Source organism: Myotis myotis, unplaced genomic scaffold (genome assembly GCF_014108235.1).
Source record: "Myotis myotis isolate mMyoMyo1 unplaced genomic scaffold, mMyoMyo1.p scaffold_m19_p_6, whole genome shotgun sequence".
Classification (NCBI taxonomy): Eukaryota; Metazoa; Chordata; class Mammalia; order Chiroptera; family Vespertilionidae; genus Myotis; species Myotis myotis.
Window position 1 is genome coordinate 23006216 of NW_023416368.1, and position 27712 is coordinate 23033927.

At 38.5% G+C, this 27712-nt stretch overlaps 1 protein-coding gene across 4 annotated transcripts in view; it reads right to left on the minus strand.

Annotated features, from left to right (window-relative positions):
• Window positions 1-8561: 8561 nt before the first annotated feature.
• Window positions 8562-27712, minus strand: part of SPINK5 (serine peptidase inhibitor Kazal type 5) — a 72111-nt gene continuing 52960 nt past the window's right edge. For 2 of the 4 annotated variants that reach the window (XM_036315656.1, XM_036315653.1), the window contains 14 exons: window positions 26844-26940; window positions 25114-25241; window positions 24142-24214; window positions 23402-23529; window positions 22900-22978; window positions 20744-20871; window positions 19870-19942; window positions 19092-19181; window positions 18860-18987; window positions 17985-18084; window positions 14580-14710; window positions 12026-12116; window positions 10309-10386; window positions 8562-8863 (listed from right to left, as the gene is read on the minus strand). In XM_036315656.1, coding sequence (XP_036171549.1) covers window positions 10339-10386; window positions 12026-12116; window positions 14580-14710; window positions 17985-18084; window positions 18860-18987; window positions 19092-19181; window positions 19870-19942; window positions 20744-20871; window positions 22900-22978; window positions 23402-23529; window positions 24142-24214; window positions 25114-25241; window positions 26844-26940 — 1294 coding nt within the window. In that variant the 3' untranslated portion in view covers window positions 8562-8863; window positions 10309-10338. The remainder of the gene's footprint in view (window positions 8864-10308; window positions 10387-12025; window positions 12117-14579; window positions 14711-17984; window positions 18085-18859; window positions 18988-19091; window positions 19182-19869; window positions 19943-20743; window positions 20872-22899; window positions 22979-23401; window positions 23530-24141; window positions 24215-25113; window positions 25242-26843; window positions 26941-27712) is intronic. The other 2 variants (XM_036315655.1, XM_036315654.1) reach the window with 2 other exon arrangements.

Consider the following 27712-nt stretch of genomic DNA (forward strand, 5'->3'; position numbering starts at 1 on the left):
TTTCAAGCTCACATTAAGTATTTAGAAATGTCAACATTTATTAGCTCCTATTATCATAGAATGAGAAGTGTGGCTGGTATTTAATAGTATAGAAAGGAGCAAAAAGATGACAATTAAGATACAAAAACAAGGAAAGAGAGAGATTCCTACTGCTTACTGGTTTACAGCCCACAGGTCAAACTGGGCCCACCACCAATTTTGTAAATACAGTTTTATTGGATACACCATGTATATTTATTTATATAATGTAAATTCATTTCCTTTTTTACAAAAATCCTCATTGAGGATATTTTTCCATAGATTTTTAGAGAGAGAAAGAGAGAAATATCCAAACACATTGATTGGTTGCTTTCTGCATGCAGGGCCAGGGAGGAGCCTGCAACCGAGGTACATGCCCATATCCACTGAGTCAAACTGGCTAGGGCATCATTTCTTTTTTTTTAAATATATTTTATTGATTTTTGATTTTTTACAGGGAAGAAGGGAGAGGGAGAGAGAGGTAGAAACATCAATGAGAGAGAAACATCGATCAGCTGCCTCCTCCAACTGGGGTTGTGCCTGCACCAAGGTAGTTTTAATATATATATTTTTCAATTATTATTTTCTTCTATTTTTTTGTATTTTGTTTTTTACTTTTCTTCTTATACACTCATTCTCTTTCTATCCCCTCTAAACTGAATTGTGGCCATTTCCTCATTCATTCAATTCCTTGACCTTACCTTCTGGATATAAGCTCTGCCTTTTTAGATCCAGCTTCTCTCCTTCTTTTCTGGGTGGTTGTTTGTATTTTTTGGATTAGTTGTTGGTTTTTTGGAGTTTTCTCCCCATATACATATATTTTCCCCCTTCTTTATTATTCTTTTTCTTTTCTCTATTACCGTTTTTCCTTTTCTCAATATCACTTTTGCACTATTTTCTCTCCCCTAATTCTCTTTGCTATGGTGGTCATCTTTATTTGGGGTTATCGTGAATACATTTTCATTTTGTGCCCTGTGTTGTGTTTTGTCGAGTTGTATTTTGTACCTTTAAGTCAACGTGGTAGAGAGTGAGCCACATAACCAGACATCCTGAGAGGAGTGAAAATCGGGAGAGAAAGAAACAGCCCCCATATGAAAGAAAAGAAGGAAGCACTGGGAAAGGAAGTAAATGAAATGGAGGCAAGCAATTTGTCAGAAAGAATTCAGGAAAGAACTGAAGACAAACCGAGAAGAAACCAAGATGCCGGCATAGGTAAACACCGGAGATTGCTGCCTCGCACAACCACTTCAAAAATACAACTAAAAGATGGAACAGACATCATCCAGAACCACAGGAAGGCTGGCTGAGTGGAAATTCTACAACTAGAAGGAAAGAGAAAAGCATACCGAGACTCAGAGGAGGTGCGGTGAGGAAGTAAAATACAAAGGTGTGGAGGTGCATTGGAGAGGGCTGGCCACTGAGGACACGGTTGTCTTTTTCAATCGGGAGTGAGTCTCAGGCTCTGAGCTCCAGTTCTGGGCGAGTCTCTGGGGACCGAGACTCATAAGGGAGAAACGGGACTGTCTGGCATTGGTCAGAACTCCAGGGCAGCTTTCTCTCAGAGGCAAACGCAGCCATTGCCAGGACCTCTGAGGACAGGACTGAGAGCAGCCATACTGCTCGCTCTGCCCACCCAGTTGATCCCCCTGGGGCTCCGCCCCGCCTAAGCCATGCACGGAGGAGGCTTTTGCATATGAAAGGCCAGGCCCTTTGTAATCTGAAAATTACTTAACAAACTGCAGCTGCCCAAGGCCCCAGGGCAACTTGCATTGCTTTACAGCTGGCTTCTGTAGGATAGCCTCAGGCAGAGGCTAGATTAGCACCTCCTTAGATCCAAGAGCCAGTGTACCCAGTGGTCAGAGTGGGACCATCCAATTATAACTCCACAAATCCATAAGGAACACAGGGGGCAGACTCAGTGAGCACCAAAGCCCCACTGAAGCAAGTCTTGCCCCATAAGGGTGTCTTCAGCACAGAAGTTCTCCCACCGTAGACACAGCTGATTCTCACAGCCAATTGGCCTGAGGTCAAATCCTCCCAGTGTTACCTACAACAATAAAGGCTTAACTACAACAAGACAGTGCACAAAGTCCACAAGGGGGTGCACCAAGAGTGTCTACCTCAGGTAATTGGGGAGGCTGAGCCACCAGGCCCTATAGGACACTTAGCAAAGAAAGCCATTCTATTGACACAGCGAAGCATGAAAAATGCCGAGACAAAGAAACAGGACACAAATGACAGAAATGGAGGAAAGCAAACTACTGGATATAGAATTCAAAACCACACTTTCAAGGTTTTTCAAGAACTTTCTAGAAACTGCCAATAAATGTAGCGAGATCCTCAAGAAATTTAGTGAGACTCTCGATGTTGTGATAAAGGACCAACTAGAAATTAAGCATACACTGACTGAAATAAAGAATATTATACAGACTCCCAACAGCAGACCAGAGGAGCGCAAGAATCAAGTCAAAGATTTGAAATATGAAGAAGCAAAAAACACCCAACCGGAAAAGCAAAATGAAAAAAGAATCCAAAAATACAAAGATAGTGTAAGGAGCCTCCGGGACAGCTTCAAGCGTACCAACATCCGAATTATAGGGTTGCCAGAAGAAGAGAGAGAGCAAGATATTGAAAACCTATTTGAAGAAATAATCACAGAAAACTTCCCCTACCTGGTGTAAGAAGTAGACTTACAAGTCCAGGAAGTGCAGAGAACCCCAAACAAAAGGAATCCAAAGAGGACCACACCAAGACACATCATAATTAAAATTCCAAGAGCAAAAGACAAAGAGAGAATCTTACAAGCAGCAAGAGAAAGAACCTCAGTTACCTACAAGGGAGTACCCATACGACTGTCAGCTGATTTCACAACAGAAACTTTGCAGGCCAGAAGGGAGTGGCAAGAAATATTCAAAGTGATGAATGCCAAGAACCTATAACCAAGATTACTTTATCCAGCAAAGCTATCATTCAGAATTGAAGGTCAGTTAAAGAGCTTCACAGATAAGGAAAAGCTAAAGGAGGTCATCACCACCAAACCAGTATTATATGAAATGCTGAAAGGTATCCTTTAAGAAGAGGAAGAAGAAGAGAAAGGTAAAGATGTAAATTATGAACAACAAATACACATCTATCAACAAGTCAATCTAAAAATCAAGTGAATAAATAATCTGATGAACAGAATGAACAGGTGATTATAATAGAATCAGGGATATATAATGGGAATGGACTATTCTTGGGGGGGGGGAAGGGTATGGGGGATGCAGGAAGAGACTGGACAAAAATCGTGCACCTATGGATGAGTACAGTGGGTGGGGAGTGGGGGCAGAGGGTGGGGTGGACAAGGGGAGAAGGGGAGTTATGGAGGGAAAAAAGAGGAACAAATGTAATAATCTGAACAATAAAGATTTAATAAATAAATAAATAAAGAGAAGAAAAGAAAAGAAAAAAAAGACAGAACTTGGCTGGAGATCCTGGCTAGAGATCCTGGCTAGGCTGCTGATCAACTGAAAAAAAAAAAAAAAAAAAAAATTCAGAGCAATGGTAATAAGGATGCTGAAAAGGATGGAAGACAAATTCAACTACATGTGTAAGAACCAAGAAGAAATGAAGAAGAACCAAAAAGAAATGAAGAATGTAATAGCTGCAATAAGGAACACAATAGAAAGCATCAACAGTAGACTAGAAGAAGTTGAGGAATGCATCAGTGAGCTAGAAGGCAAGGTAGGAAAAAATACCCAAACAGAGCAACAACTGAAAAAAAAACAACTTAAAAAACAGGTGGAGAGCCTAAAGGAGTTTTGGGACAACACAAAATAAAACAACATCTACATAATAAGGGTGCCAGAAGGAGAGAAAACTGAGCAAGGAATAGAAAACCTGTTTGAAGAAATAATGACAGAAAACTTCCCTGATATTGGGAAGAAAAAACCCACAAGTCCAAGAAACTCACAGAGGCCCAAACAAGATTAAACCAAAAAGACCAACACCAAGACACATTATAATTAAATTGGCAAACACCAACAACAAAGTAAGAATCTTAAAGGATGACAGAGAGACAGAAAGTTAACTATAAGGGATCTCCCATCAGACTATCAACTGATTTCTCAATAGAAACATATCAGGCCAGAAGGGAATGGAATGAAATATACAAAGTCATGGAAAGCAAGCGTCTGAATCCAAGAATACTATACCCAGCAAAGCTATCATTCAAAATTGAAGGTGAAATCAGGAGCTTCACAGACAAAAATAAATCTAAAGGAGTTTATTACCACCAAACCAGCAATGTAAGAAATGCTAAAGGGACTTCTGTAAAAAGAAGAAATAGGAAGGGAAGAAGGAACACAGCCATAAAGAATAAAAATGGTGACAAACAAGTAACTATCAATAATAATTTTAAATGTAAATGGATTAAATTCCCCAATCAAAGACATAGGGTAGCTGAATGGATGAGAAAACATGACTATTAAACAATGATTGGGCTACCAAAGAAATCAAGGAAGAAATAAAAAGCATTCAAACAACAATGAAAACACAACAATCCAAAATCTATGGGACACAGTGAAAGCAGCCTGGAGAGGGAAGTTCATAGCTCTATAGGCCCACCTCAAAAAACAAGAAAAAGTGGTAATAAGCTGAAACCGGTTTGGCTCAGTGGATAGAGCGTCGGCCTGAGGGCTGAAAGGTCCCAGGTTCGATTCTGGTCAAGGGCATGTACCTGGGTTGCGGGCACATCCCCAGTAGGAGATGTGCAGGAGGCAGCTGATCGATGTTTCTCTCTCATCGATGTTTCTGACTCTCTATCTCTCTCCCTTCCACTCTGTAAAAAAATCAATAAAATATAAAAAAGAAAAAGAAAAAGTGGTAATAAATTATGTAACCCAATAACTCAAAGAATTAGAAAGACAGCAACAAGAAAAGCCCAGAGTAACCAGAAGAAAGAAAATAATAAAGATCAGAGTGGAAATAAACAACATAGAGACCAAAAAACAAAACAATACAAAAGGTCAACAAACCAAGAGCTGGTTCTTTGAAATGATAAACAAGATTGAAGAACCTCTAGTCAGGCTCACTAAGAAGCAAAGAGAGAGGACCCAAATAAACAAAATCAGAAATGAAAGAGGTGAAGTAACAACTGATCCCACAGAAACACAAAGGATTATGAAAAAATACTTTGAGCAACTCTATTCCAACAAACTGGACAACCTAGATGAAATGGACATATTCTTAGAAAAATAAAAGCTCCCAAAACTCAATCAGAAAGAATACAAAAACCTGAATAGGGCAATAACTACTGAAGAAATTGAAGTAGCAATCAAAAATCTTCCAGCAAACAAAATCCCTGGTACAGTCGGCGTTACAGGGGAGTTCTACCAAGTATTCAAAGAATTAAAACCTATCCTCCTCCGAGTATTCCAAAAAATTCAAGAGGAAAGCACACTTCCAAGCTCTTTCTATGAAGCCAGTATTACCCTAATTCTAAAACCAGAAAAAGACACCACAAAAAAAGAGAATTAAAGGCCAATATCCTTGATGAACATAGATGCTAAAATCCTCAACAAAATTCTTGCAAATCAGATCCAGCATTACATTAGAAAGTTCATACACCATGACCAAGTGGGATTTATTCTGGGGATGCAAGGATGGTACAATATCTGCAAATCAATAAATGTGATACATCACATAAACAGATTGAGAGACAAAAATCACATAATCATATCAATCAATGCAGAAAAAGCATTCAACAAAATCCAACACCCTTTCTTGATAAAAACTCTCAGCAAAGTGGGAATAGAGGGATCATACCTCAACATAATAAAAGCCTTGTATGACAAACCTACAGCCAACATCATAGTCAATGGGCAAAAACTAAATCCATTTCCCCTAAGAACCGTAATAAGACAGGGATGCCCACTTTCACCACTCCTGTTTGATACAGTACTGGAAGTGCTAGCCATAGTGATCAGACAAAAAGAAGAAATAAAAGGCATCCAAATTGGAAAAGAAGAAGTAAAACTGTCCTTATTCACAGATGACATGATACAGTATATAGAAAACCCCAAAGACTCCATAAAAAAACTACTAGACTTAAATGAATTTGGCAATGTAGCAGGATACAAAATTCACACCCAGAAATCTATGGCCTTTTTATATACCAATAATGAACTCATAGAAAGAGAAAAAGAAAAGAAAAGGAAAGAAAAGAAAAGAAGAGAAAAGAAATCATATTTACCATTGCACCAAAAAAAGTAAGATACCTAGGAACAAATTTAACTAAGGACGTAAAAGACCTGTACTCAGAAAACTACAGGACATTGAAAAAAAAGAGATAGAGGAAGATATAATCAAATGGAAGAACCTACAATGTTCATGGATTAGTAGACTCAACATCATTAAAATATTCATACTACCTGAAGCAATCTACAGATTCAATGAAATCCCCATTAAAATACCAACAGCATATTTCAAAGATCTAGAACAAACTCTTCAAAAATTCATCTGGAATAAAAAAAGATCCTGAATAGCCACAGCAATCTGAGGAAGAAGAACAAAGTTGAAGGGATCACAATACCAGATATCAAGCTATATTACAAAGCCACGGTTCTCAAAACTGCCTGGTACTGGCAAAAGAACAGACATATAGACCAATCGAACAGAACAGAGAACCCAGAAATCAACCCAAGCCATTATGCTCAATTAATATTTGACAAAGAGGCAAGAGCATACAATGTAGTCAACACAGTCTCTTTAATAAATGGTGCTGGGAAATTTGGTCAGATACATGCAAAAATTAAAACTAGATCACCAACTTACACCATACACAAAAACAAACTCAAAATGGCTAAAGGACTTAAACCTAAGATGGGAAGCTATAAAAATCCTACAATACCCCATAGGCAGCAAAATATCAGACATATGTAGTATCAATATCTTTACTAATACAGTTCCTAGGGCAATGGAGACTAAAGAGAAAATAAATAAATGGGACTACATCAAAATGAAAAGTTTCTGCACAGCAAAAGAAACCATCAACAAAACAACAAGAAAGACCACTGCATGGGAGAACATATTTGCCAATGCTATTTCAGATAAGGGTTTAATCTCCAAAATTTACAGAGAACTCATGCAACTTAACAAAACGTAGGTACACAATCCAATCAAAAAATGGGCAAAGGACCTAAATAGACACTTTTTAAAGAGGACATACAGAAGGCCCAGAGACATATGAAAACATGCTCAAAGTCACTAATCTTCTGAGAAATGCAAATCAAAACAACAATGAGATACTATCTCATACCTGTCAGAATGGCTATCATCAAGAAATCAACAAACGACAAGTGCTGGCGAGGATGTGGAGAAAAAGGAACCCTTGTGCACTGCTGGTGGGAATGCAGACTGGTGCAACCACTGTTGGAAAGCAGTATGGAGCTTCCTCAAAAAATTAAAAATGGAAATCCCATTTGACCCAGTAATCCCACTTCTAGGAATATATCCCAAGAAACCAGAAACACCAATCAGAAAGGATATATGTACCCCTATATTCATAGCAGCACAATTTACCATAGCTAAGATTTAGAAACAGCCTAAGTACCATCAGCAGATGAGTAGATTAAAAAACTGTGGTACATCTACACAATGGAATTCTAAGCTGCTATAAAAAAGAAGGAACTTTTACCATTTGCAACAGCATGGATGGACCTGGAGAGCATTATCCTAAGCGAAATAAGCCAGTTGGAGAAAGATAAATATCACATGATCTCACTCATATGTGGAATATAATGGTCAACATAAACTGATGAAGAAAAATAGATCCAGAGACAAATGGTAGGGGAGGGGGGCTTTGAGATCAACCAAAGGACTTGTATGCACGCATATTAGTCTAACCAATGGACACAGACATGGGGTGGAGGGGGCTTGTCCTCGGGTATGGGATTGGGGGATTGAGGGGGGTCAATTGGAGAAAAAGAAGACATAGTAATACTTTAAACAATTAATATATATATATTATTAAAATTAATTTTACCCTTTTGGTTTACAGCTATGAGAAAATTTGAAATGATATATGTAACCCATATTTCTATTGGATAGTGCTGCTCTAGAGACATACATACATTGGGAACTCTCATTTCCTGTCTTCTCCCAGAATATGCAACCAAGGCCCTGATATAGACATTCATTGTCAAGAGGCAACAAGATTAGATGTGAAAAATTACTTGTTTGTGTCATTGAATGAGGCCTATTCACTGAGAGGTAATTATACCATTCACAGAAATAGAGATGCCAGATAGGGGAGCTGGTAAAGTGACAGATAGTAAAGGTGAGGTTGATCCATAGTTGGTTAACTTTATATAGCTGCTGGCTGCCTGGGAGCCCATACCTCCCCACCTCTGTTTCCAACTGTGACAACAACTTGAATCAGAAAAAAAGTGGCAATTTCTGTTCACCAATGGGCTTAGCCAGACAAAAGGGTAGAGTTTATTCAACTTCTGTAAAAAACAATTTCCTATTTGTCAGGCAGTGGCAAAAAAATCCAGAAAAGGGTGTTCTGCTGGGTTTACTTTTATTGAACAAGTAATTGGACAGACAGCATTGTGATCAGGGGTCTGCAGAGCACAGACTGGGTGGGGATGTCTCTGTGCCCTCTGATCGCAGAATCTAGGAGGAAAGAGATGGAGAAGACTGGAAGTCAGTGAGTCCATTCCCCCAACAGTCTCTATTGTTTTCTACAGTAAATAAAGACGAGCTCTGAAGAATTCTTTGTATATACAGATGGTGAAGGTAGGCAATTCAGAATCAAGATATAAATGGTCCCTCATGGCTTTCACCAATCCTCACATCATTTGACCTAGAAGAGAAGATGGGTAGGTTAGATGGAAGAAATTCAGAGATTTTGTAGAAATGAGGGTTGTACATTTATAGCTGTACCATAATCAAAGAAATCCATAGATTCCTGCACTCTATCAAGGACTCACAATTTAAAATCACTTTCACATTTTATTCAATTGACTCAATGAGCCTTTATTGAGCACCTAGTACAAACTCCCTGTTGAGGTGGATGCAGAAATAAAGTCTACTCTCTATTACATGTGACCCTCATGCAAAGAGATAGGTGCTACTAACATTATTTCACAGAGGAGGAAACTGAGCTTCAGAGAAGTTTAGTGACTTCCCAAAGTCTCACATTTGGTCAGAACTTAAATCCAATTCCTCTAACACTAATGTTTTACTCACTGTTTGTCTTAGGCCATGAGAATACAACCAGCTAATCTTCCTTGTCTGATGCATCCAATATTCATATACTCTTTAAATCAACATTTAAAACATTAAATCAACACAAATTTTTTAAAAGGGGGCAAGTGCCTCAGGGAATCTTCCATATAACTATACATTACCACCTAGAGCCCTAGTAGCACTATCATTCCAAACTCAAACCTCCATTTAAACTTTCACATTGAAACTAAAATTGTGAGACTTCCTTTGGTTTGAAAATCTCAAGCTATGGTCTTGCTAAATCCTTGAAAATCTTTGTCATTAAACTGAGACACATTGCTTATTCACCACAGAAAATAGTATTGGTATTTTCCTTAACATAGTAATTTCCTTCCAAAGTAGCTAATTTTTATTTAATTGAGATAATGCCTTCTCCAGAGCCCCAGGTGCTTAGAATCTCCTGAACCTAAAGGATGGTGGCAGAACATAAGAAGTAAAGTTAGAAGATCTACATTGGACTCAAGATATAATACTGAATAACCCTGATAAATTGCAGCAGTTCTTGCATGATGATTTTCTATAAAATGGGAAAGATAATGATCTCTGCCCTAATTACAGGGCCACGTGAATGTAACTCTAAAGGGTTACATTCATCTTAGCAATTACTGTATAATAAAAAGTCCTTATTAGATAGTAAGCAAAAGTATGGGTTCCAGGAACCTCAATCTATTTTTCCAGAAAAGCCTTTTATTCCATTCTTGGGAGTCCAGGTTCTCTTAGATTATCTTCTACCCAGGAACAATGGTCAGGCAATAGGTTCCAACTTCTTGGATATGAATCCAGAGTTATTATCAGAGCAATGCTGAGCCATGACCCACCCATACCACCTTGGTGATTCCAAAATCACAGCACTGAATCATAGCGGGAACTGAAATCACACCCAGGACACCTTTTGTTCTAATGACTTGATCCATCAGCTAACATCATAAATAATTCCTGTCATTAATAATGCCTGATATATACCTCTGGTGGGAAGAATACGCCCAAAAATGAAAGGAAGGAAGGAACTCCCTTACAAACCTTTTGTGCTTAGCCTGGCAAGATTCTTCATTATTTGAACAAATACATCTTATCGTATGCTCCTATGGCAACTTCCCCCTAAAGCAGTTTTTGTCAAGTTGTTTAAATGAGAAGGTGTGCCTAAGGTGTAGCCTATAAAATTTATATAAAGATTATTTCCCCCTTCCTGTTCTAGAATATATGTGACCAGGTGTGTTTGTGAGATTGGGGGACAGTATGTCCGTCAATAAAATGAGGGGCAAATCACTAAGAGTTTATATGTAACAAGAGAGCCAACACAATATGGGGAGTGGAGCAAAAATTTAAACCCTCTCTTTATAGACATGTAAAGACCCAGAGTAGACAGATGACTTTCTCAAGCCCAAATAAGAAATTAAAATGTCCTGATTTCAGCCCATGCTCCACCTATTCCACCTGCCTTCCAGCTGTTAGTATGAAAGCAGAAACAGCTTCTAGCTCCTGTTTTTCCAGTTTCCCATATCAAGCATCACTGAGTAGTTCTTTTGAGTATGGTCTCATGTAGTGTTACTTAAGATTCTCAAATGTGGCAGAACAGTTTCCAATTCCATATTGCCAAAGCTGGCAGTGGAAGGGAGTAAAATAACAATGTGGATAAAAATAAATAATTATTTATTCATTAAATATTGTTTAATTAAATTTTTTTTGAATATCAAATACAAATTTATTAAGAGAGAATTCACTAAATGATTAAAAATAAGCACGGCGCCAGGGTATATTTCTCTAAATTCATACTTTGGTCCTTAGGCATAATAATAATAGTGATAATAACAATAAATGCCATGAATTTGTAGACACTGTGCCAAATGCTTAAAAGTCAGCACTTCTTGAATATTTTCAGTAACTCAGTAAGATCTTTTGTTTCAATGAGTGATTTTCAACCTTTTTCATCTCATGGCACACATAAACTAGTTAGTAAAATGCTGCAGCATACTAAAATATATATCTTTTGCTGATCTGACAAAAATTTAGGTATAATTTTGATTCTTTCACACCAGATGGCCATTGTGGTGTTGGCTGTTGTCATTTTTTGATTTGACAATCTAAAGGAAAAGAGGTCAGTGCCCCTGACTACTTAGTCAGGTGTTGCATGTTTTAAAAATTCTTCTGCCACAGTAGCTGAAAATTGCTGGCTTAAATATTTATGTGATTTGCCAAAGGTCTCATATATGAAGACCATCAAAAACTGGAATTTGAGTCCATATTTATCTGGTAACAAAAAAATTTATCTTATTTGAATATTCTCAGTTCCCCTTCCCCCAAGTTACATATCATCTTGCTAAAGGAAGAGATTCCTCAAATGAAAGCACCAGGGAGAATGTCAAACTCAATAATGTGTATCAAAACATCCTTGTAAGACTTTAAATGAAAAGGTCAACTTTTCATGAGAGAAGATCATTTAATACAATGTAAAATGCAAGGATATGGGGGGTTACAGAAAAATGGTTTAAATCCAGTTCTGTTGCTATCTGACCTCTTTTGGTCTCTGTCTCATTTTTTATTATAGACCACATGAAAGAAAACCTACTCTGTGAAATTGTTGTTAGGGACATCACTACTAAAAAAATCTATTAAGGATCCCAGGAAACATTTTTAAATGTTAACTACTACATTATTATTCCCACATATTTCAGCAATTACTTAATTATCTTCATCAACTGGCTCTAAAAACCACAATCATGGATGCCAGTGTACTTACAGATGCTGGCACGCTGAGAGGTGTTGTTTCTGGGGTGCTATTCTGCTCACACGGCCCTTCGCTGCGTATGCGTGTATTAGTCTGGCGTATTCTAAAACAGAACAGAGTAATTTTCAGAGATGGGGAAAGGAAAACAACAAGGATTAATGTGGGTGATATTTGAGCATCAAACCCGAACTGAAATCAGGGGCAGGTCCTGGGATCTGCATTCAGCTCTTTTCTAGTAGGCATCATCACGTTTCGTCTCTCTCTTCTCACTTAGCTCCAGCGTTTTTTTCCCACCCCTGGATCTATTCTGTCACATTTCATTCACAATATACTCAGAGTTGTTGAACTTTAGAAATACACTTAGAGATCATTTAGTCCAAAAGCCATTATTTTACAGTTGGGGAAATGGAATCCCAGAGAGAAATGAGACTTTATTGAGTACTGATAATGTGACTTGGGCATTATAAAATATATTTCATATAAATGTATTTATATAAACATATAAAATAGATAGAGGATATAGATATATAAATATATTTTATAAAGTATAACAAGACTTAATCATATAGTCGGTATTTTAGAATTAGAAAGACTTAAAGGATATGACTTTTAAGGCCTCTTAAGAAATATTACATATCCAATATCTACTGGTGATGGGAAATTTACTGTCTAACAAGACAGTTCATTTTGTCTTTGGGCATTCTCAGGTTGAAACTGCTTCCTTCTAGATTACCCTAAGACAACAGAAACCAATACTGTTTCCTTTTGCCTGGGATAGCCTAAATTTTCTCTTCATAATATATACTCCCAGTTTCTATTATCTTTAGCTAAACAATCCTTCCTGAAACATGCTTTTATTAATATTTTTATCATTGGGATTTCTCACTATAAAATTCCTTGAAATAGAAATCCACTTGTTATGGGTTTATATAGTTAATAGAATGTTTGAAGAACATTGGCTACATTTACAATAAAGAGAAATTGAAGAATTTTTGGGCTAAAGATAAGGCATCATATAGTAACAAATTCCTGAATGGTTGTATTCATCCCTGAAACAGAGATTCCTTAATTCTTAAAACTCTGTAAGACCCATGGATAGACTTCAAGAGATCAATGTGTCCACAGATGATATGCATAAAAATTGTTAATGTCACATCATTTTCTTTTCTCTTCTGAAAAGTGCTAACTCTCTTCTTATTATCAAAGGAATTTTTGACCTTCAATTTTTAAAGGAAGTACTGCCTGGCATATAACAGCAGTGTGGCAGAAAGAAAACTGTATTATCCCCAAAGCAACAAGTTTAAAATCCTGTCTGATCTGCTTCCTAGCTATGTGACTTTAAACAAATTACCTGTACTCTCTGAGCTTCAGATTCACGCTCTGTACAATGAAGCTATCACCACTCCATGACAGGTAGTGAGGATTCAGAGAGGGGTGAATGTGAAAGTGCCTAGTCTGCAGATGTGAGATCATATAAAGATCTTATATTCAGATTTTATTCTAAGTATATGAAGTGTAGAGTAGATTTTTCTTTTATGAGTTATTTAACTTAAAAGAACATAAATGTAAGTTCAAATATATTTCTCTATAATTGAAAAGCAGGATATCGGGCCCATCCTCCCATTCTGGACCTTGCTTATAGTGTCCTGAGAAGGACAGAATACCCATAGATTGTCATGTAAATCTGGAAAAGTGAGGGGGAAAAGTTAACATTTATCACCATGCTCTCATTTAAAGCTAGTCAAATGGAGGCTGGGAAAAGGTTAGCTGGGAAAAGGTTAAGAATACGGATGGAAGTGAGGGTCAGATAGCAATTGAGCAGAAAAACAATAACAAAGCTACCTCCAATATATGCAGTCTTAAAACAAATCCTTTGTATTTAATTTAAAATAATAATTCTTTGCAATAGCCCTGTAAAGTCAGTTGACTCAAAGAGCTATTTCCTCTTCTCCAAGGAAGCAGCTGAATCTCATAATGATGAGATAATAGGCCCACAGATGCACAGATAGGTACAAATCTTGAAAGCCAAAGCCGACACCAGGTCTGCCATTTGCTCCAGTGAGCTTTCTTTTGCATGATAACACTTCCTGCTCCAAGAAGAAGATTTAGGGAGGATGGGAAATCTGTGACTATCAGGTAGTCATAAGGCCCATTAGTGATTATAGGCTGGGCTAACTCTGCACCTGATCTTAGCCAAAAGGCCGAGAAGCGATAAGGGCTAACTCTGTTTAGCAATGACTTTCAACTTTTTCTATTAGACAAGGGATGGGTGACTCCTTGTAAGTAAGTATACACGAGCTTATAGAGATTTTCTCTAATTGTTGTAACCCCACCACTTTTTTCCTTTCTCTTTCACTCAGTAAAATATATAACCAATTTCAATAAAGGGATAACATCAACTCTCCTTTATTTTAGATGATGATGATCACAAAATGTGATTTGAACTGCAATGATTAGTCATCTGGTTGCAGCACACCTCAAATTGCTATCCATTCACTGCCGTGGGAAACACTATAGACAAGAGCTTCTAGACTAGAAGATATGATGATGAGACTTGTATACTTACAGGTTTTCATGACAGAGCATGCATGGATTGTTGTATGTCTGGCCATCATCACCACAGACAGGCTGTAAATTCTTTGGGCAAAGGTAACCCATCTTGGGCAATACTCTATAGTGTTTGCACATCTCAGAATCCTGAACAAGCAAAACATAAATCAGATTTGCTTTGCTCCATGGCACGCAAGAGGGATGAGCTGGGGAAAGTCCCCTTGATTTCCTCCATCACATTTGAATATATTACTAGTAAAGAAGCTGTCACATAGGTCAAACAAACTCACATTATTTATTTCGTACCATTATTAGGTAAATTTAACCTCCCGGATTTGGCTTCTTTAGACTAGGGAGGATAAGCAGCTAAATCAAGACATAAGGAAGAACAAAGCTACAAGAAAGCCAAAACTCTACGTGACATTGGGCACAAATAAATGAGACACATCCATAGTAAGGATTCTAGGATGGTAATCATGCAAAAAATAATATTATTTTATCTTAAATGAAGGCACTGGTTATATGCAATCTAGAAAGGAAAATACTAATCAGAGGCAAATACTAGTTAATTGCATGGGCTATTGAGACCCAGCTCTGCCACTAAACTGGAGGAAAGGTTTACCTCACTCTCTGAGCCTTCGTTTCTCATCTGAACAGCATGAATAATAATAGCTCTTGTCTCATATTGGTGTTTTAGGGGATCAAATCTGATAATGCATTTAAACGCATGCATAACACAGTGTTTGGCACACAATAAGGGCTCAGTATATGATAATTGTCAGTATATCTCCCAAAATTAAAGATATATCTTTCATGTAGCAGAGGGAACATATTTGTTCTTTGTAGTCTTTTAGAAGTGTGATTTCAATAATAACTTTATTAATTCAAGAAAATAGGACCAAAAGAAAAATCAAACTTAAAAATAGAATTATAGAAGACTTAAATACGATTGTGTCAGTAATTACATTAAATAATAGTAAGAATAAACACTCCAGTTAAAGAACAGAGATTATCATACTGGGAAAATAAAAAGACTCAACTATATCCTATCTAATAAAAGAGAAAGATGGTAATTGGCGTACGACCGCTACCCTTCCCATTGGCTAATCAGGGCAATATGCAAATTAACTGACAGCCAAGATGGTGGCCGGCAGCCAGGCAGCTGATGCGAACAGGGAGGCTTGCTTGCTTCAGTGATGGAGGACTCCAACGTTCCCCGCCTGACTTGCCGGCCTCTCAGCTGCAACTCTAAGCAACTATGTTGCAAATATAGAAGCTAAAAAAACCCCAGAAACCTGCTTTACTCAGCCAGGCTTCAGCCAGCCGGACTGCAACATTGTATCAAATACAGATGGTAAACAAAGGCCAGAAACCTGTTTTCAGCAGCCGAGGCCTCAGAGCTAAAGCTGGCCCAGAATAAAAAAGAAAAAAGAAAAAAAGGAGCGGTTGGGAGCTTCAGTCCCAGCCTGAAAACAGCCCTCAGCCCCTCACCCAGGCTGGCCAGGCACCCCAGTGGGGACCCCCACCCTGATCCAGGACACCCTTCAGGGCAAACCAGCGAGCCCCACCCATGCACCAGGCCTCTATCCTATATAGTCAAAGGGTAATATGCCTCCCAGCACCAGGATCAGCGTGACAGGAGGCAGCGCCCAAACCCCCTGATCGCCCTGTGGCTCTGTGTGTGACAGGGGTGGGGCCACAACCTCCCTATCCACCCTGCTCTGTTCGTGAGAGGGGAAGGCGCCCCAACCCCCTGATCAGCCCTGCTCTGTGTGTGACAGGGTGCAGGGCCCCAACCCCCTGATCGGCCCTGCTCTGTGGGTGATAGAGGACAGAGCCCCAACCCCCCGACCCGCCACGGGCCCTGCTCTGTGTGTGACGGGGTAGAGCCATAACCTCCCCATCGGCCCTGCCCTGAGTGTGACAGTGGCGGCGCCCCAACCCCCTGATCGGCCCTGCTCTGTGGGTGATAGAGGGTGGCGCCCCAACCCCCTGATCCACCCTGCTCTGTGTGTGATGGGGCGCGGTGCTCCAACCCCCTGATGGGCCCTGCTCTGTGGGACAGTGGGGAGCTCCTCATTCCCCTGATCCGCCCTGCTCTGTGCGTGACAGGGGGTGGCGCTGCAACTTCCCTATTGACGCTGCCTTGAGTGTGACGGGGGCGGTGCCCCAACCCCCCAATCGGCCCTACCCTGAGCGTGACTAGGGATGGCATCGCAACCTCCAGATCCGCCCTGCTCTGTGCATGACAGGGGGCGGCGCCCCAACTCCCCAATCGGCCCTGCTCTGAGCCCGACCAGGGGCTGCACCTAGGGATTGGGCCTGCCCTCTGCCACCTGGGAGCAGGCCTAAGCCAGCAGGGCGTTCTCTCCCGAGGGGTCCCAGACTGCGAGAGGCACAGGCCGGGGTGAGGGACCCCCTCTCCCCCCCGAGTGCACAAATTTTTGTGCACTGGGCCTCTAGTAATATTTATAATAAGTATAAATATATTATATTAAATAAATATTTCTATTTCAACCAATAGGTAAAATTAAAAGGATGGAAAATATATAAACGCAAACAGTCATTATACAAAAGCTAGATAGATATCTATATTAGTGTCACATAAGTAGAATTTAGGATAAAAAGTATTAGCAAAGATAAAGAAGATAATTTCTAATGATAAAATAATAGTTTCATTAATAACAATCCTAAATATGCATCTACCTAAAATATAGTTTCAAAATATATATGGTAAAAATTGTCTAAAAGTAGAAATAGGTAACTTTATAAACATAAAAGGAAATATTAACATACTTCTTTCAGTAATTGATAGCATAGCCCAAAAGAAAAAGATGTAGAATATTTGAAAAACAAAATTACCCAGTTTAACTTAAGTGATATTCATAGATATCTATATCCAACAACTATAGACTACACATTCTTTTCAAGTACATATGAAATTATTATCAAATAAACCTTTTACTGGGCTGTTAAACAAGTGTAAATACATTTCAAAGAATTAAAGTCATAAAATGTAAGTTTATGATCACAGTGGGATAATACTGATAATAAATGTGACAGTGATAAGGTCTCTAGGTAATCAGAAATTAAATAACACGCTTTTATATAACTTATGACTCAAAGTAATCAGAATATAGAAATGCTGTGAAGTGAATGATAATGAAAGTATAGACTAACAACTCATAGCAGTTCTTGCATTGAGTTAAAGGAAAGTTATAAGTCCTATTTTTCTTGAATTAATAAAGTTATTATTGAAATCACAAGTGACAAAATGGGCAAAAGGACTAGAGGCTGTACTGAATCAGCCCTTCCCCGGCCTTTCTATGGAAATGAGATCTACAGGGGGCCAGTGGCAACACCCCCCCACTAATAAGCAAATTAAATTAATAAGTAGCTTTCCTGAAAGAGTCATTCTTACCAGAGAAGATTTGGGGGAATCTGGGCTGTCTTCCTCACTGGAAGATCTAGGTTGGGATGGCCTTTCTTGAAGTCTTGCCCTTTCCAAAGCTTCTTTTTGACTAAAAAAGAAAATAAAAAGTAATTTAAAGTTATGTCTACAAAAATTAGCTCCTATAACTTCCAGTGGGAAGTTAAGCAATTCTAATAAAATAGGATGAAACCATAGAATATTCTATGTTCAAAGCACAGAACATAGAGAGTGACCAAGGTAACATGTTAAGGAAAGTACAGCAGGGCTCTGGGCTAGAGCTCTTATCATGTAATAGATAAATTCCTTGAGCTTAGATTTTCTAGAACATAAAAAAGGTAGTATTGGTAATTCCTTCCTCAAAAAAAAATTCTACAAAGAGCTAAATGAATACTGATGATGATGATGGTGATAATTGTGATCATTGTTATCATTATCACGCACATTGGTCCCCAAATATGGTTGTCCATCAGAATAACCCTTTCTCAAAAACAAATTCCTTAGCCTTGGAGATTGACTTTATATATTTGGAGGCATAAATATATACTTATATATATTTCTCTTTTGAGTCTGACCTAATTTGGAACAAAACTCTGAAATAATTTCTTGTAATTATGATCCTGAGAGATGAAAAAAACTTTAAGTGACAGCTAGTAATTATCATGGTTAGATCTTACATCTGAATTTCCTGTCTCCAAATCCAAGCATTCTTCCTCCTATATCAAGTGTTGTCAAATTAAGGGTCTTGAATCTAAAAACGTAGTTTAAGGACCTCAACGTTCATGAGCTCGTATTTATTTAAAGAGCAGTTTCTACAAATACAGTTCCTCCACATGCTGAAGGGATCATAGGGAACCCTTACTCACAAGACAGTTCTGCACATGTAGCACTTGTTCTTATACAACTTTCCATCAGCACCACGCACAGGGTCATTCTCCCGAGTGCAAAGGAGCTCGTCATTCCTTAGGTACCCCCGGAAGTTAGCACACTCGTCCTGGAAAATGAGAAAGAAGTGAACATGGCTGTTTCCCTTTAGCTTGGTGGTTTTCTCACACTGGGTTTGAGGAGGTCCTCTCTTGGCTCTGGGCTCAGACTCACTGCACTTATCCTGGCAATGGAGGCCAAGGAATGCCCAGACTGTCCAGACTTTCCATTCTCTGTTCCTTTCTGAACCTCTTTGCACTGGTCCTGCAAATGCAAGGAAACATAAAACAATGCTTGATAGACCTTCTGGTCTCTCGTCCTTTCCTTCCATCATTCCTTTCCCCTATTTTCCACATGAGGTGTACCCTTGGCCAAAGGACATTCTCATAGGAATTTAATTCTACAAATGGGATTGATTATCACTGTTAAAGGGCTGAATGGCGATGTCTTCTTTGGAGTCTTGAAAAACAAACAAGAAAAGGCAGCATCATGCATGCACGCTATTGATTTGTTGATGCTGAAAAAATCATCTGGAGAAAACAGAAAAAAGAAATCAAGGACAAAAGGGGAGGTTCTGTGATTAGATAATATTACCTGCGCTGTTAAATCAATGTCAGCAAGCCACCAGAAGCCTCCTTTCACATTTAGTGTCAGAGGTAAGCATGCAGGGAAGGAGGAAAAGGATTTCACCCTTTATTTTTCAACCCACATTTCCCCCAAGATAAGAGACTAAAGCAATGACACACTGTAGGAGAATTCTCTACAAAACTGAGAAAAACATAAAACCTCAGAGCCAGAAAAATAAAATCGTATGCCCAAAGTGACAATATGGGCAAAATCAACTTTCTTTGAGGTAAAATATTAGCATCTTCATTATCCCAACACTGGAGTAGAATTCAAGATCTGAGGATGAAAAGTAAAATAGTTTTCTTCATATTTTTTAAGAAATAACCTTTTTATCATTTGAAGTTTTGTTGTGTGATTTTTCTTCATCATTCTTTTTTCTGTCACTAGCTTCTCGGTCACTGCAGAATAAAAAAGGATAGGGTAGTTTTTCCAGGATTGTTATTGAATTTTTTAAACCAAGTATTTCTCCAGTTCTAAACATTAACAAATCCAAGAGTTTTCTCATGTTTCAAAAATATCTAAAATAGTTTTGTATGTTTGTTTGTTTTTTACTAATGAGTTCTGCTTATTGGAATTTTCACAAGTTATGGCAATGCTTTCAACTTTCCTAAATCCAATTACTATGCTGTCAGAATCACATGATCCTCTTAGGCCATTACTCATTTCCCCTAGTAGAATCTATTTATGGGTTTCATATAGAGAGTTGCTTCATTTCTCCTTTTTTACTTTTCTAATTAGAGCACAACTAAACTCTTCAGTATTGATTGTTCATTATATAGTTTTAGTGCTTAAAGTTTATAAACATGTTTAATATTATCTCCTCAAATACCTATAAAAACTGTATTGGGAAATTATTGTTCCCTTCACATACAGGAGGAGCTGAGGCTCTGTAAAGTGAATTGGCCTGTCCCACGTTACTTAGCTGATAAGCTTCCTCTTTGAAAGCCAATAATTTGGGGCAATCCACTAGCTCTCCCTCCTATCCCACATGCTCCAGGTATAATTACGCTGCTCAACATCAAAATGAATGTCTTGTGAAAGTGCTCTGGAAACTTATTGTCCTCTTCTCAAGTGAGGAGCTGTTATATTTGTCACATGTGATTCTAAGTGCCTAAAGTTTTAACTTAGGAATTGGTTGGGTTTTTTTTTTGGCTATCAGGCACAACACATCAAACTGATCAATAAACCTCCTCACGTACAAGATGCTCTGGCACATTGCACACTTGTTGACGTGCATCTTCCCATATGGACCTCTGACGGGGTCGTTTTCTCTGGTGCAGATGAGCTTTCCATCTCTCAACATGCTCCGGAATTCATGGCACTGGTCCTGCCAAAAGGAGCAAAGCAAGATGTTAATAGTCTGGTCTGAAGAACTGAAAACAGAATTGGTTGGTAAGGTCTAAACTCAAAACACTTGAGGGAGGAAAATATCTAGAGAAAATGAAATTTTAGAAATGGAACATGTTTTAAAGGTACTTTATTCAATATATGCGCAGGAAGTTAGGATCCTCTCCACAACATCCCTCTCAAATAACTGTCTTTCCTCAATGGAATTTGCCTTCTAAAGCAGCCCATACCATTTTTATGCAGTTTTCTATTAGGCTGAGCCCAAAACCTGTCTCTCTACAACTGTACCCATTACTCCACACAGAAAAAATAACCCCAAAATGAACTAAAAGATGCTCTTTGGCAAAACATACTAAAATATAAACTTTTAGCTTTGTTCCTCAATAACAAAAAATTTAATCAAATCTGCATTATATTCCAGGTACTTTGTTGGGTGCTCTGATGGATTTCCTTTAGTTGTCATAAAAAACCCTACACAATAAACGGCATTATTCCTACTTTACAGATGAGAAAAGTAAGGCTTGGAGAGAAAAAGTAACTAAAGTCAATGCTGGATTTGTGATCAAAAACTTGCTCACAACCACATTGTTTTCCTTTTCTTCACTGCTTTTACCTGGCAGAAAATGAAACTCCTATATATCTGTGAGAAGATGAAACTATTTTGTTCCTAAAAAGAAGCCAATGGAACTGGGTCCACAGGATCTTGCCTCTGTTGGAACATCTATAGAAGTTTTCTTGAACTTCTGTTAAGCACAAAGAGCCAAAGCAGATATATGGAAAGATTACCTTATAAATACTGCTAGTAATTTAGATTACAGTTATCTTTCTTTCTTTAAATTGTGATGTCCATAGACAACTCTAGACCTGCTTTTGTTGAGCATTTAAAAATTTTTCTGGAATTCAATATCTGATTAACATATTAAATGCTTCACAGCTATCATTTTTAAAAGCTACTAGAATGATTTCCCTTTCCAAGTGCCCAGCATACCAATACATATATGTTTATGATAGCATTCATCTTCTGTATTGCAACCTTTGCTTTATGGGTGCAATGTCTGGATCTTCCATTTATTATCTGTCTATAGTTACCTTCTCTGAGTTTTTCTGAACTGTAAAACTGGAAAAATACCAGCCACTACATAGATTTGGGGTTGGTTTAAACATGATAATGCAAATGCTTTGTAAAGCTTATTTCACTTTGCTTATTCCATAGCTCCCTTTTTGCCACACACGCACACAATATCTGGACATTTTCTATATATACATACAGAGAGAGAATTTTTTGTTTGCCATTCTTAAAATAGATAATAAATAATTGAAAAAAATTGACCAGGATTACAAGTAGAATAAATGGCCAGTAGATACCATCGAAGTTGTACAATAAAGCCTTTTCGCAAAACCATTCATTTACCAAAATGCATAGCAGATGTTCCCAACATATTTTTAAAATGATAACTACTATTAAGTTTCATTTTGTTTAGTCAGTATAGACAATGAAAAGTTGCCTCATTAATGGGAAAACCTTCCTGGGGAAATTTTACTCTTCTAATTGGAGCTCATAAATGGGTTAGAAGAGAGTGAGCTGTGTCATATATTATGTAGGTGTTGTAAAGCATTGACATCATGTGTTAAAACTGAACACAAGATGGCACTGTAATGCCAAATCAAGAATTCATCATCATGAGCTCCAATGATACATGCTTTCTTATTTGTAACTTAGGTATCTATTTGCTTGGTTATTTTGTTTTAAAACTTCAGAGAAGAAATTTACTTGAAAGCAACAATAGTTTGACAACTGTCACTGGCCCTACAGATTGCCGTAATTGCATCAGAGGTGCTCTTAGGGCATTGATTAGCATGTTATTTCTTTGCACGACATGGCCATGTCTTTCTTGTTTACCATTATTATAGTTATAATAACTACAACAGAGTAAGACACTTCATAACTATTTGTTGGATAAATTAACCATACAAACAACCATCCAATTTAAGTATTAACATATATTACCTGTTTTTCATTGCTCCTTTCTGATGTGTTTTGCCTATCATTTTCTTCTTTCTTTTTTTTTTCAGCTGCTTCCCTTTCCCTAGAAAAAAAGAATGGAAAGAAACATTTCAACCAAAGTGAACAACCACCTCATTAATTACTTGATCTGTCTTTAAAAATGTGTCATTTTCTCAAATTCATGAAAAATGATCATTATATTTTAAGACTCACAAATAAAGGCCCATTTTTTAACTTAAATACTTTATTGTTTTAAGTATTTCATAAGTCTCCTTTTCCCTCATTGACCAGCCGCCCCAGCCCCAGCACATGCTCTCATCCCCTCTCCCTTGTCTGTGTCCATTGGTTGTGCTCATATGCATGCATACAAGTCCTTTGGTTGATCTCTTACCCCCTCCCTCCTCAACTCCGCCACCCCCATCTTCCCTCATAGGTAGGACAGTCTGTTTGATGCTTCCATTACTCTGGTTCTATTTTAAAGGCCCATTTTTAGGAAAATACTCACAGTTTTTCCTTACACATTGCACACTTATTGCCATGTGTCTTGCCATTTGAATCGCGGACAGGATCACTTTCTCGGGTGCAGAGAAGTTGTCCATTTTTCATTTGGCCTCTAAATTCATCACAGGGATCCTGAAAAGAAGGGAAGACTACATTACGAATGACTGTTTTCATACAGTATTTGATTGAGCTTTGAAATCTGAAGATTTGGGCGGCTCTCTCCATGGAGCATGCCCATGCCTTTCCCTTCCCCTCAGGCATGTTTTCCTTGCTTCTCTCTTTCCTCTAAGTTCCAATGGCCTTTCTTTTGCCTCTGTAACTTGTTCCCTGAGCCCATGCAGCTCTGCTGGCTCACTTCTTCCATGGCTCACTTCTCTTACCTCTATGACTTTCTAAATAAACTTTTGCTTGTATTTGGAAGGAGGAGGAGGAGGAGGAGGGGGGGGAGGAGGAGGAGGAGAAGGAGAACTGAAGATTTTGACTCAAAATTTTACTAGGCTATTGAGAGAATTAAATAAACTACTATGTATAAAAGTGCTTTGTAAAGGATAAGACTGAAAGATTTCCATTTGATGTTAAATTTCCACACTGAACAAGCTGCCAGTGATATTTACATTAATGATGGCTTCTGATCTAAGGGCAAGATCTAGGTTGACAACAATGACACCTTCTTTCCGTATTTTTGATAGTCAAATGTTGACTTACAGAAAGACCATTCCTGCCAAAACCAAGTAAATGACTCACCTTTCCTGATGCTGATTCAGTCCCATTTGCTCTATAGCCAGAATACGTATTTTTTCCATCTGCTTGTTTTTCCCTAGAAAAGAGTCAAGAGTCATCTTGTTAACATGTACCCAGGTTTCAAAGGCCCCTTAGAGTTTATGTATCCTAGATCTCTTCCTGAACAGAGGATGTCTCTGCATGTCCCCATCATGGACAGCCAGCTGGGTTACTAAGAAGCTTCCTTGTCTGGCTGGTATGGCTTAGTAGTTGAGCGTCGACCCATGAACCAAGAGGTCCCCAGTTTGATTCCCAGTTATGACACATGCCCAACTTGCAGGCTCGATCCATCCCCAGTAGGGGGTGCACAGGAGGCAGCTGATTGATGTTTCTCTCTCATCGATGTTTTTATCTCTCTATCCCTCTGCCATCCTCTCTCTCTAACATCAATAAAAACATATTTTTAAAAAAGCTTCTTCATCACAGGTAGATATTCTAGGTAGATCAACTCAAGTAATTTTAAAGTCTCCTTTATTTATGTCCAAATATATCTCCCTGTAATTTCCATCCTTTAGTCTTATTTCACATTTTCAGGACAACACAGAATAAGCCTGCTGGCTCATTACATCTTTCTGATATTAACCCTTCAGATATTTAAAGCAAGTTTCAGGTCTCAAAGGCCAGCTTCCTCAGTTATTTCACCTTTTCATCATAAGTTGTAATTTTTAACTCCCCATTAACTCATCATTCTACTATCTTGATTTGTAGGTCAACTTATTATAATGTTATTTTTTAAAAGTATGGAGCCCATGATAGAAGATTGAGAAATACCTTAGGATCATGTGTTTTTTAACCTCTTATCATTTCTTAGGGGAAGCAGGAGAAATAATATTTTGGAATTAACAAAAAGAATAGTTTTCATGTAGGGAACTAGGCATTCATTCAGGAGGACTATGTGGCTATCTTTCAGACATGCCTGTTAATAGAAGTACTCACAGTATCTCTTTACACATGGAACACTTATTGTTGTATGTTTTGCCACTAGCATCACGTACAGGATCACTCTCCCGGGTACAGCTGAGCTTTCCATTTTTCATATTATCCTTAAACTCAGCACATTGGTCCTGAAAAGAGAGAAGAGAACAGGCCTTCTGGTTTACATGGTCTGTTGTATTGTTATTAAATTTGTTAAATAATCTGAGTAAGAAATGTTCTTGGCAGCCTTCTCTTACATGCAATATAAGATCTAGGATTGCTATCTACAGGAAAAAGTGGGCTGGGACCACCCATATCCTATGATGGTCAGTTGTCATGCCTAATTTTGCTGTTTTTACTGTTCCACACAGGAAATACAAAGTTGGTGAAATTTAACAGCATAGATCAAGGGTCAGCAATTACATAACCTATAGAACTAATCTGTCCTGTTGCCTATACATAATGTTTTTTGTATAAAATTTGAAATACCCTCATTCATTCTAGATATTATTTATGGCTGCTTTTCCACAACAATGTCAGAGTTGAACATTGCAACGGCGACCATATAACCCACAATGCCCAAAATATTTACTATCTGGACTTTTAAAAAGTTGCTGACCTCTGTTGTAGGAAGGAAAATGAAATGCTGGGAGAAAGCATAAAGTTATGCAAAACGCCAAGGAAGATATACTTGAGCAAATTATGGAGAAGACAGACAAAGCTTCGTTCTATGTCTATTACTTGAGAATGAGAACTCAGCCTTCTAAAGGAGAAAAGACAGAAAAAAAAAATGCCAACATTTGTCAAAGGCAAATATTGGGCCTGTGTCAGATCTAGAAGCAAAGAAATGGTCTTGATATCCCAAGGTTGTAAGGAGAGCAATAGGGTGGCTATAATCTTATGAAATTGTGTTCACACACTCAAGGTGTGGGCTTATATGCAAAGCCGTCATGCTGACATTTAAGAATATCTCAGGAAATATGCTAAACACTTGCCTAAATTATTTTATATTATCCCTATAAGAGTACTGCTAAGTCAGGGACACTAGAGTTCAGTGAGATGAAGTAACTGATCGAATGCTTCACAAGTCTTAAGTGAAAGGGGCAGAGTTGTGCCCCAAATCAGTGGTCGGCAAATCGTGGCTCTTTGGCCCCTTGAGTGTGGCTCTTCCACAAAATACCACGTGCGGGCGCACATGTACAGTGCGATTGAAACTTCGTGGCCCATGCGCAGAAGTCGGTATTTTGTGGAAGAGCCACACTCAAGGGGCCAAAGAGCCGCATGTGGCTCACGAGCCGCAGTTTGCCGACCACTGTCCCAAATTATCTGATCCCAAACCTATGCTCTTTCACCATATTATGCTGCCTTGGACCAACAGAAAATATACCTCAACAAAGTGACTGCATTCAGGGAAAGCAAGAAAAATAAAACAAGAGCATGTGACACTGATGTGAAACCACGTTTACACCATGTACTCTCCTGTGATCCATATTGACATGAGAGCTAGTCTGTAGAAAGAGAAGCCAGGAGACTGGGATAGGGCCATCACATTAATTATTCCAGCCAGGTTTAAAGAGGGCACAATGAGCCCTGGAGAGACTAAAAATTGCTGAGGGGACGACCCACTGTTCTTCCAAGGACATCTTCACACTCAGCACTACACACATTCACTCTGTACCACAGCCTTTGCCATGGTCCTACTGTCAACGAGTTGAGCTCACCCTGGTTATGAAATTAGAGAAATCTCTCACCTGAGCTTTCCCTCCACCACCACCGTTGGAATCATGCTCTGTAGCAATTCTCTGCTTTTCTGCTTCTTTTCTCTTCCTTTCTTCATCTTCTTTCTGGCTGGAAGTTAGAAAGTGGGAGACAGGGGATAACAGATTACAGAGTGGAATGCATGCCTATGCGTTTCTCATCCTTTGGTCAAATTAGATTGGTACAGAATTCACCAGCACTTATTGAACATCTACTATGTTGCAGGCCTTCTTTGAAAATAAAAAGATGAATTATGCAGAGTCCTCATTGCCATAGAAGGAAACCAATGTTTACAAATCACAAACGAGACCAGGTGAGTAATTAATTAGCATTTCATAAAGGCTCACTGAATCTCCAGGTATTTCTCTCAAACACTTCATATTTAAGAGGTCCAAAAATAACTACCTTCTTTACCAAATGTGTTCTTCCTCCTGGATTCTCTCCCTTCCATGAAGAACAAAACGCTGGAGTCACCTCTCACTGCTCCCTCATGGTCGGCTCAGACAGCTGTTGCCACATAACACTGATTTCACCCTCAGTGTCTCCCATGCTGATCCCGCTCACCTTCTATCCTACTTCCCGTGCTCTAGTGACTACACTGGGTCTTTGCGAACCCCTACTACCACCGGGAGTCTTCTTAATTTTAGCCCCTCCCTTCTGTTATTCTCCTTTATACTGCCGACATACGAATCTTCTTAAAGGAATCATATTCATCTACTACCTAAAAATTTAGCAGCCTTTCCACTCTATATAGGATAGACTAAAAAATCCTTGATCTGGCATTCAAAGCTGGTGAAGTGGCTAAGTATTAACTAAATTTAAAAACTTGCACTTTACTGTACATATGACAGTTTTCTTAATT